This window comes from Bidens hawaiensis, unplaced genomic scaffold (genome assembly GCF_021521415.1).
Source record: "Bidens hawaiensis isolate Kalapana, Puna unplaced genomic scaffold, B.hawaiensis_p1.1 tig00009070_1, whole genome shotgun sequence".
NCBI lineage: Eukaryota > Viridiplantae > Streptophyta > Magnoliopsida > Asterales > Asteraceae > Bidens > Bidens hawaiensis.
Window position 1 is genome coordinate 360,051 of NW_027491665.1, and position 11,720 is coordinate 371,770.

General features: G+C 34.9%; 1 protein-coding gene and 1 pseudogene across 1 annotated transcript; both read left to right on the top strand.

Annotated features, from left to right (window-relative positions):
• The first annotated feature begins 3,696 nt into the window (after window positions 1–3,696).
• On the top strand, window positions 3,697–4,289 carry LOC143530990 (homeobox-leucine zipper protein ATHB-52 pseudogene; annotated as a pseudogene).
• Window positions 4,290–8,699: 4,410 nt separating this feature from the next.
• On the top strand, window positions 8,700–10,905 carry LOC143530991 (E3 SUMO-protein ligase MMS21-like). The gene is made up of 7 exons (XM_077026394.1): window positions 8,700–8,802; window positions 8,879–8,950; window positions 9,536–9,646; window positions 9,730–9,837; window positions 10,040–10,179; window positions 10,277–10,362; window positions 10,444–10,905. Exons 1-7 carry the CDS (start codon window positions 8,707–8,709, stop codon window positions 10,593–10,595), a joined length of 765 nt encoding a protein of 254 aa, XP_076882509.1. The 5' UTR covers window positions 8,700–8,706; the 3' UTR covers window positions 10,596–10,905.
• Window positions 10,906–11,720: the final 815 nt, after the last annotated feature.

Genomic DNA, 11,720 nt, shown 5'->3' on the forward strand with positions numbered 1-11,720 from the left:
ACTCAAAAGGGCCTCAAATTTTTATCTTGGTTTAGGCCTCCAAACATGTTAAGCCGACCGTTAGGGGTGTTTTTCGGGTTCGTTTTTCAGGTTTCGGGTTTTTCGGGTCGGGTTCTTTGGGTTTTTAAGTTTTAAATCTTAACCCGAAACCCAACCCAAATCTTTCACGGGTCGGGTTCGGGTTTTTTTGGGTTGGGTTAATCGGGTTTCGAGTATCTTAGAAAATGATACAAAAAACAAAAAAATTTTAAAAACCTTCAATGCTAAAATTAAAACAACATATTCTTGTTTGCTCGTAAGGCAAATAACCAAATAACAAACCAGCATAACTTGATAAAGTCATAAAACAATTCAAAAGAAGAGTAAAGCTAAGTACCTAGCTCGAACCATAATTGTCTTCAATCATACGTGATTTTGTTGTTCGATTACGGTTGCTATTAATAATAAACGGAAAACATAAATAAACTATAAACAATCGGTTCATAATAGTTGGAATGACAATAGTAGATTAGACTCGGATTTAAATAACTTTAGTGACTAAGACTAAGCCTATTATACCTAAAATTATATTTAATTTCAAAACTAAAAGTTTATTCAAGTTTTTCGGGTTGACCCGAAACTTATAAATCAAACCCGAGAACCAACCCGGATTACATCGGTTCGGGATCGGGTTAGTTCGGGTTCGGGCACGAGTTTTTTCGGGTCGGGCTTCGGGTAAAACTGACAGCCCTACCGACCGTATGGTAAGCCTAAATGGGAATTGTTATAATTAAATATTCATTTTCAGTTAGAAATTTAGAATCAAATTTTGAGATACATGCACAAAGATATGGGATTAGCTAAGCATGGGGACGCTGCACCCCTCCAAATTGACAAGTCTCTTTAATTCAACACACGCTATGAACGTTAGTGGCTAAATGGTGGGTCTATCACCTTTTTTTATTGTGAAACAAGGGAAACTGTTAGTTCTTAATATTATTACTACGGTTTTAAGTTTATTATTATGATATAATATTTTAAGCATAGATTGATTGGTAATTGGATAAGGATTGGTGACTAAAATAAACTAAATATAAGTGTAGGGTCTTATCCACGTGAAACCCATGCTCTAACTCCAAGCTTAATCGTCTATGATTTTTTTAACAATATAAACATGCTCAAGTAGTCGAAAGTTTAATTTTTATATGTTAGTAGCAGTTATATAAAACTCAACTGTGGTTATCAGGAGTTGTGGTCTTCAAATTTTACATGTTACGTAATCGTATACTATTAATTTATTAAAATCAAATAGCGTTGTAGTTATTTTTTTGAAGGAATAACTCCTGTAAATAATTTGCATTAAAGTAGATTTTTAAAAAACATCGATTTTATTAATGAAATGATCAAAACGTCAACATAATGTTGTGCTAAACAAAAGTACAAGACAAAAGAAAAACAAACCTATCATATCATCTCTCGACAGGGACCTATAGAACATGAAGCATGAGGCTCACACCAACCGGACCAAGTTGTGATAATTCTGCTTCTAGACAATGACTAATCCACAAGAACACGTGAGATATGCCCTCAATCACTTTCGATTGCAAAATTCTGGATTTTCAAGAGCCATGAGGAATTTTTTTTCATATTTTTGATGTTGAGACACCGAAAATCACCCCGAAAAGTTATTGATCGAGCAGATGAGATCCTTGGTTTGTCCTAGACACACCACATGAACGCCTGATTCCATATATCTTTAGCATATGAACAGTTAAAAGATAGTCAGGCTCTTGATCAGCTTTCAAGGAACAAAAAGAAAACCTCATTTACTTCAAATAAACGCCTCTGATCAAAGTTAACAACTAAGGGAATTAAATTCTACATTAGTCTCTAGACAATGCATGTTACTTTAAGAGGAATCCATTTGAATCATACAAATTTGATCATCACATTGTGAACCGGAAACCCAATTGATCTTCTGTCCTATCCTCATTCATTGTCTATATGCCATGATCTCTTCATTGAGCCTTTTCTTCTTCCAACTCCACACGTAGAACTGTGACATCTACTTATGTATCAACACGCTATAAAAACTAAGCAATCTTTAGATATTCCCGGATCATATAATTTCAAGAACATGCTTTTGAGACCATGTATCCCTCCAAAACCCCGTTTTACTCCCATTTCATACACGCTCTCTAAATAGGTTTTAAGGGTTATCTCGTCTTCTTATAGAACAATAGAACATTGTCAATTTTACCGGTATTAAACCAAGGTCCCCAAATAGATTTTCTCACCGTAAAATCAGAAAACCAAAATTTTCACCTTATGAATGACCTGCTTTTCATTTTATGAAACTTAATTTGCATTAAGTAGAAGCGTTTGATACAACCAAGCTAGCAGCTACTTGCTTGTAGTCAACAATCATTTAAATGTGTTCACATAATATGTTTTTCCTTATCAAATTTTATAGCCGCGGTAAACAATAAAAAAATAAAAAAAAGCAAACTGAAATCGCCTTCAAAATGTCATACGAAAATCATACTGAAAAACCCTATATTAGCATTCAAAATCCCAAAATATTCACTAACCCAGCTCAATCTGGCAAAAAGATTCCTATTGATAGACATACGAATGCGAATGCTGAAAAATTGCAACACCGGCAAAAGAAATTTTGTCACTAAAGAAATTTATCATGTTAAACGTTTGATGATGATTGTTTTATATTGGGTTAACTTTATTATATTATGATCCATTTGGTAGAAATGGATCATAATTTCTTTTGGGTTTAAAAATAGGACCAGGTATGTTAACATTCAGAGTTGACTTTTGTTTTATATTTAAGTTTGAAGTTCATGGTCAATCTTGTAGCTTTGGTCAATAAACATGACAACACAACTTATGGCACCGATTTTGTATTTACCCTAATAATGTAATCCCTTGGTGTCGCAAATATTGTTTTACATGTGACTTGCCAAGTGAAAAGTCAATGGACTTTGTATGAAACTTGTCTCCTATTACCAACTTTATAGAATAAAAAGATTATTTTAAAACATTATAAAAACTTTAAAGAGTCAACTACTACGCTGCTATGGTTTTTTAAAACAAAAATAAAGTATGAGATTTAAGAGGTTCACGTATGAATAAAATAATAAGTTACGGATTATAAAATGAATGAATGTGTGACGACTAAAGTAGTAGAACTAGAAAGAAGTGACGTGTTGTTGTACTTGTAGGTTTGGGATCACCGTCGTAAACATCATGGTGATTATGCAAAAATAGTAATATAATGACAGGAATTGATGGTAAGTTTGTACTTTTTTATGAGCAAGTTAGCTTTGTAGGGTGATTGAGTTGTTTCATGATTGTTTCAATTCACGATGGATTTACAAACTAGAATCGAATCGAGACCTGATAAAACAAGAAAGATGAAGAAACCAAGTTGTTTTCACATTAGAAAATTTTCACAACTTTAGCTTCATGATATGATAACTTTAGATGATTGTCTCACAAATTAAATAATTGGCAATTCACCGTCAAAAAAAGAAACACATACTTTGTCTTGTTTTTTTCTTTCTTTTGGCAAACTTTTCTATGGCTTCAAAAGCCACCAAATACTTGGCACGTGTAGGACCCAAAATTCATTCCATAAATAGAAACAAGCCTCTTCATATTCACATCCATCATCACACCCCACCCCTCTCAATTAAGCAAAACAATCATACAATCAAACCCCAATCATGAATCACTCCTCTTTCCATAACCACAAAACCCCCACACAAAAACAACATAAACATACCACCAAACGACTAACCGAGGATCAAGTGAGATTGCTCGAGTCAAATTTTGACTCAAGCAAAAAACTTGAGCCAGAGCGAAAGCAGCAACTTTCACACCAACTCGGTATCCCTCCAAGACAGATAGCCATCTGGTATCAAAACAAACGTGCTCGTTGGAAGAATCAAAGCCTGGAGCATGACTACTCCAGGCTTCAACTTCAACTAGAGGCCATGTTGGTTGAGACCAGACGCCTTCAAAAAGAAGTTCAGCAACTCCGAGCACAGCTCAACAAAGTACAAGCCCAACAAGCACGAAACCAAAAGTATTACAACAACAATCGACCTCCTATGGATTATTCGGTGTTTGTATGTGGTGAGGATGTTGAGAGTTCATCAAGGAGCTTGGAAAACGATGTGAACAATTTATATTGTTTAGGTGAGCAAGTTTTTGAAGTAGAAGATATGTATGCGGCAACATGTATGATGAGTACTGATCTTAGACTTGTCGGGTCTAAAAGAAACTCATTTTAGATATATAATGCGTTATGCATGGAGTCGTTGCATTATTATAACAGTCTTATAAAATCCGTGTTGAATTAATCTATCGTTGTATGTTTTGTGTTTGTTAGTTCTTTTACAGTTTCAAGTTTTATAAATGATATTTGTTGCCTTGGCTTTTTTTCTTGGTAACCAACTACCAAGTGAACACGTTATTAGAAAATTCACTGGATCATGAGTTCATGACAACGAATACCCTGCCATCAACGGGATCATATAAACCGCAACATATGTAACCTTCAAGCTGTTATAGTAGAAAACTAGTTGAGACAAGATTCAAATTTGACACCTATGATACTATGATAGAGTGGAATCAAGTGTTTACCAGTGAAATTAAAGTTAAAACCAAAACTCAAAATTGAAATTAATTCATCGTTGAGTATCTTGTATCATAATTCTTTTTAGTATTTGTTATTTAAAAAGATCTAGCAGCACTACTTGTTGTCAGTCGATCTGCCTTGTATTTGGATGTAAAAAGAAGTTTCTAGCTAGGTTTTGCAAAAATTGAGTTTGTATAAAGTCCTAGATAATATTGACACTCAACATATGCTAGATTTATGTTTATAGAATCATAAATTTGTTAGTTACAACCTACAAGTATAATTGTGAAGTTATGTACATATTTTTATTGATCACTGTGGGCTGTGTACATGAATATATATCATAAATAAATGCTTCACAAAGTCAATGTTCGAGCACCATCGTATGACTTTTAACTATTTTTGTATGGACTTTGCCACTTTATTACAGTAGTTGGGGAAAATTAAGTTTGGTTAAAAATACATGAACTAAACCGGTGTGATATATAAATGTTTTATTATTACAGTTAATATTAAAAGATATATCCAACAATTATTGTCACATGTCTTTAATACAATTTAATTCGTTCAATAACGAGTTTACTTTGTTTAATTGCTTGGACTGAAGGCCTGGAGCTGCTCTATTCTCACTAGTGTCCACAAGTATTAACCAAGGGCTCCATGAATAACAAAAGGTTGGTGTTGTACACCTGCTAAAATTCCGATCGTCTAAATCAAATACATAACAAATTTTTGACCGTCATTCAAATTTTCTGTGTTCGCTACTGTAGTATATGTGGAAACTTGGCGGTGGTAACAGGCACAACGATGGTGGAATTGACAATATTTTTCATTTCAAACATGAAAGTTTAGCTATCGATATAAAAATAGTTAGTGAAAAATACGTCACTACTTTTTCCAACAATAAAATCATATAATCTAAATTTATTTAAACATCATTCAAGAAGCTATATAAAATCTCTCTCCAGCTAAAAGATAATACTTATGTTTTTCTTAAATATTTCGTGTAAATTAAACTACTTTAAAAGTTGTTAGTAGTTGATACAAATTTAAAGGCCAAGTGAAGAAACACTAATCGACCCCGGCAGATTACGGATAATCTGGGGGTTAAATAGATGTTTCCCACGAGGGTTTAGGTCCGGCAAAGATGGTTCTTCTGATGACATGCAAAACAGACACCGTGAGCTCGTCACTGAGAAGGGGGGGGGGGGGCTCCTCCTTGTGACCACCCTCCGGCGTGAGAATCAGACTAGATTGCTCTGAATATAAGTGTATATTGAGAGAAATAGCTAGTGAAGGTAAATTACCAGATGATCCTACCGTTCCAAGGTGTTGGAGTATTTATAGCCGAATGTAGGTTTCCAAGCAGGTACAGCCAGCTGTAGAATATTCCTGTTCTACCAACTATGGGCTACGCACGTGCCATGCTGGTTGGTGGGTAGGCAGCGGCTAACAGTGACCAGGCCGGCTGTGTACTATTCCTTTTCCACCAACCGCAGGCCATGTGCGTGCCACGACAAGGGTTGGTGAGTAGGCAGCGGCTAATAGTGACAAACAGTACTAGAGCATGCTCCTCGTACTGTTTGTCGGTGAGCTGTCACCCCGTGATTGGTTCATGGTCTGCTTTGGTCAGATCTTGTCTATTTTGTCCATACCTTGGCAGGTATAGAACAAAAGATCTTCCAGAAGCATACAGACTGGCTCATTTGGGCGGAAGTATTCCCGCCTTGCTCATTCCTTCAGGTGACACTGAATTATTGAGTTAGTGCCTTGTGCGTGTAGCCTTGCTATTAGTGCAGGTAGCCTTCCCTGATGGCTTGTATCCGCAGCTGCGGGGACAGGCGGGGTACTTCACCATTGGGAAGCTTTCCCTGCGGGAACAGCTTGCGTACTGCGCGTAAGGACGTCACGTCTCTGAGCATGGTGGGTCCTGAGGATCCAGTTGGTTTCTGCGCAAACGTCTCTTCAAGGTGAGTTGCGAGTTTAGCCTTTGCGCAGACGTCCCTGTTGAAGGTGAGTCTTGCGGATCAAACTGGGCTCTGCTGGGACCTACCTCTTCACCAAGTAATAACTATCATCTCGAACCATCAAATTAAAGTCAAACCGTTATTCATTTTACAAATTTGATACTTTAAAATATATTTTCAATGAAACTTCAGTCTTCAAACAATAAAAAAGGGTAAATATCTTAAAAAATCTTAAGACTTTCCATATGATAATTGACAGCTTATTTGTTTAATTGTTTTTAATTTCTTCTCATTTTGACAAATACACATCCATCAACAGTTTCTAGAAAATTCCCATTATTATGGTCTACTAGTTGGGTAGAAGACGTAGTGATAAAGACAAAATCTCTTAAACATCAAAGTCTCGAGTTAAGTCCAGGGAAATAAAACAAATTTGCCGTTCAAAAAAAAGAGTCTATTGTGGTCTACTATTTGTAAGCTCAGTTAACTTATAAGTGTAAATCGAATCCAAATATGGCATTTTGGTCTCAAAATTTTCATAATTGATTGATTTTGGGTATTAAGCATCAAATAGTTTGTTTTTCGATTATAGGAAAAGTCGGGTTGGTCAATCGTCAAGTTTGTGATTAAGCCAATTCAAGTCCATGTCCGTTCAAAACTTTAAATGAAAGATCAATAAGTCATGTGATTTATCACGTATAGTAAAATACAAAAAAACTATTATGATATATAATATAAACTATAAAAGTTAGTGAATATCTCGTTCTTGTTATTGTCCGATTCCTACAAATATCTAACGTTATTTAAAACTACCAAGGACTAAAATGTTCTAGATCGAAATAGCATTTGTTGTTAGGGGGGCTGAAATTGGTTGCATTGTTGCAACTTGAAAGTGGTGTGGGGTCAAGATTGGCAAGCCAAGTGGCCAACTTGGTCATTGGTCAATTGGTCATGACCATCGTCGGCTTTCAACATTTTTCTTAATATTTTATTGTCAACATTTTTCTTTGGTAAGCAGCATTTTTAGTATGCCTAGTTTAATGTATGATGTCAAACTAAATATTTGTAAAATTAAAGCGATCTTGTTGCTTAATTGTTGCTATGTAGCCTTATCATCTTTATTCATTCGATTTTGTGATAATAAAGAACAGCGATCCCTAATAATATTAGGAAAATTTGTAAATGGTGATCACTACCGTTTTTAGTGAGATCGTTATATTTACCGTATTATTAAAACGCACTACCTTATTAGTGAAAAGATCGTTGAGGTGACCACTACCTTGTTTCGTGAGAAGTTCATAGTGAATGGATGTAAGGTGGTTTAGTTAACATCATAGTGGATACAAATGAATGGATGCAAGGTGGTTTAGTTAACATCATCGAACTGGTACAAATTTCGTATTAACGCGTTGATTCTTACTTTATTTCAAACATATTTTTATATTGTTTATGTAAGTACATGGAGAGGGAATAGGTTAGTTTCAAACTTCTTTAATTTTTTAACAACTTTAATTTGTTAAAAAAAGTATGATTTGCAAGCATGTAAAAAGATAAGGGAAGAAAAACAAAACTAGACGTATAATCATTCCCGCGAATGCTAACAAATTCATTTTTATGTTCAATCCTTGATAGTCAATCGTGAGTTTGTCTTTCAATAAAATCTTCTCTTTAAGATGGTAGAGATCATGTTACAATGCAGCTCTAAGAAGCATCACTTCTTTAAATGAGGATAAAAAGCTTGTTACTTTTAATTGATTTAGCATGCATGCCTAACAGTAGATGCAGATGTTTTCAAACTAGTTAATAGGACCACATTTGTTCGGATTATAAACCAGACCTGCTTAGTCAATGGCTGGTCAAAACTAATCTAGTCCAAACCGGTTCGGGCTATAAGACAGATTAGGCGAAAAATTGTTCTAACCTATCAAATTGATTCAGTCCGAGATATAAAAAAGTTTGGAAAAAAAAAACGGTTTTTTTCAAACTGGGTCTGGTCCGGTCGGATCTTAAACCGGTTTATTTCTACTTGATTCCCGCCAGAGACCACCGCCGTAGCCGATAAGTCTCTGCTGCATAGTTCCAACTGATCCATCGGTAAATCCAATGGCAGAGATGGCATCCACGTCAGCTCCTCGAACCGCAGCGAAGATGAAAGACGCCGCCGCTACGCTTTCCGGCGATAACCAAACCCTACTTGCGGTTAATAACTAAATACTCTTATCAAAATCATCTGATTATACATTCAATTGATGTTTAATCCATCTTATGCTTGCAGGATATTCGAAAAGCCATGGTTAAAATGAAGGAAGTTGGGGTTAGTCTCGAGAAACAAAACAAAACCCAAATGGTAATTTTCTAGGGTTTCATTTTAAAATATTAATTCGTCACGTCAGAATAATTAGGGGTGTGCTCGGTTCGGTTCCATTATTAGCCGAAACCGAAAACAAAGTCTATTGGTTAATCTATTTTATTAACCAAGGTTTTCGGTTTGGTTTATTAGGTTAGTTTGTCGGGTTTTGGTTCGGTTCAGTTATTAGTGGAAACTAAAACCTAAGTCATCGGTTAATCTATTTTTTTTTAAATAATCATTTTTTGGTTAATCGGTTCAGTTGTTCAGTTAGTTTTTTCGGTTAATAAACAAAACCAAACTCGGGATAAAATTTTTTCTCAGAAATACATGAAATGGAGGTATAAGTACATAAAATACGTGAAATGGAGGTATAAAAGCTAGAAATACATGAAACTATGGATAGTTTGGCTCGGTTAAATTTGGTTAACTGAGAGTACAAAAGAACCTGATAACCGATTTCCAGTTAATTTGATTTTCGGTTAACGGGTTGGTTATTGCTCACCCCTAGTAGCCATGCGGAAACTGAGCGGTGGCAATGTTGAAAAAGTTGGTTTGAATTTTGTTAAGTTGGCAATGTTACAGGTGAAGGAGCTTGAAACTGAGTTTATTGAATTACTGAAAGCTTATGAAGAATGTGCTAATATTTCCACTGCAATTGATTCCGTTGGGAACTCGTATCGGCCTGGTGAACAGGTGTTTATATGTTTTTTGAAAATTGAAATAACTAAAAACCCTAAATTTTAAACCCTTATTTTGTTGATAACTTTAAATTGCAGCCTACTGATTTTAAGAAGCTGATAGATAATGAGATGGCAAAGACAAAACGCCGTTCATTGAGTCCTCAATTTAATCAGCTGTTACGCCAATTCAAAGAAGCTATATGGGTATGTTTCTATATCATTTTTAGCATTTAAACATTAAAAGTGTTATTTGTTTTTGTTCACTGAGTTATTATTATTATTATTAATCCATGTAACCGGTCCCTGTTTACGTTGCATCATGCTGTGTGAATCAACCGATTTTATGTATCAAGATAATGTTTTTCTGAAGTTCTTTTTATGCAAGTTCTGTTTTTGTTTTATGCAGAATGTGCATAATTCTGGACAACCTATGCCTGGTGAAGAACAGGAAGATATTGTAATGACTAGTACACAAAGTACCCTTTTAAACAATACTTGTCCTTTAAGTGGCAAACCTGTTACTGAACTCTCAGAACCCGTCCGCAGGTTTAATTCTATCACTTAAATAAAATAAAATGAAATTTTGTAAGTTCTGAACAACATTGTATCGATCATTTGATCTTGTTTTTGTATGTTCATACAGTATGGATTGCAAGCATATATATGAGAAATCGGTTATCCTGCAGTACATAAGATCCAAGCATGGGCAACCTAAATGTCCAATGGCAGGTAAGCTTAAGATATTTTGTTCATAAATATGATCTAGCTGGCGGTTACTCCATTCCTTAATGTTTTCTTTTTTATTTTCAGCGTGTCCTAAAATAATAATTGCAGACCGAGTGGTCTGTGACGCGCTGTTACACATTGAAATTCAGGAATCACGAGCAATGAACCAACGAGCTTCCAAGCCTGATGTCATAGAGGATTTCACTATGGATTCTGAAAGTGAAGGCTCGAGTTGAAAAGCAGCATAATTTGTAGTCAGATGATAACGAATCTTGACTACAGCTGTTTGGATGTACACTTATGGAATTGATCTTTTGGGGTGTTTTTTTCTTGTTTTATTGAAGTGATTAAGCTTAGAATGTAGTGTTGAAGTTTGGGTGGTGGGTACTTTTGTTGGGTCTTTTTGTGGCACTACAGAAGATTAGAAGGCATTGTAACATGAAGTTGATGTTTGTCACATTGTCAATCTTGGAGGGTTGCAAGAAAGTTCCAAGAAACCTCTATCATTGTACCTATATAACTACATGTTAAAAATCTTAAGGGTGTCCCAAACATGGATATGTCTACATATTTTCTTTATTTTTTTTTTAAATAATTTTCGCTTAAACAACACGGTTAATCAGTTGCGTGATAGGATTTCTAGGCCACAATTACTTTCTAAGTGTGTTGTGATCCTTTTTGTGTCATCTTCTTTCTTTTCTCTTCTACTATTATTATAAGTTTTATCGCTATTTGCTATAGGTAGCTCATCATTATCAGTAGCATGGTTTGTTTTTCTTATATATACTTTATGTCATTTGTACTTTTATGCTTTAAAAGAAAAATATAGACGTGTTTAAGCTTCTCATTAGAAGTAGTCTCTTTTATCTTATGAGATAGTGGAAATATGTATTCTCTTTTTATTTTTTTCAGACCCTATTTTGTGAGGCGATATTGCTAGCAACAATTTGTTTGTTTTATCATAATAGAACTCTAGAAGGTATTATATGCACCATCAAACTCTTACCTGTTAAACTTTTGGGTGATCATATTATGCACACAATATACAACTAGCGTTTAATCTGATGATCATTACGATTATGGGTTTGTTACCAAGTGGAACGAAAATCAGATACTCATGTTTAATATCAATCTCCATGTATGTTTATGTCACACTATTCTCTCATAAAGATGGCGTTTACTTTACAATAAGAATTATTATGATTATGGGTTTGATACCAGCGTGGAACGAAACTCGGTATGGGTATGGATTTTTAAATCAATCCAGATGTAAATGTAATGAATGAGTCCTGATTATAGGTGATGTAAATGTTGAGGTATCCATACTACCATTTAATAATGCCATTGGAAAAAAAATTATG

Coding starts and splice junctions, on each gene's coding strand:
- LOC143530991 (XM_077026394.1), top strand. CDS start 8,707: ATGGCAGAGATGGCATCCACGTCAGCTCCTCGAACCGCAGCGAAGATG. Junction 8,951..9,535: donor AACAAAACAAAACCCAAATG/GTAATTTTCTAG, acceptor GCAATGTTACAG/GTGAAGGAGCTTGAAACTGA. Junction 9,838..10,039: donor AATTCAAAGAAGCTATATGG/GTATGTTTCTAT, acceptor TGTTTTATGCAG/AATGTGCATAATTCTGGACA.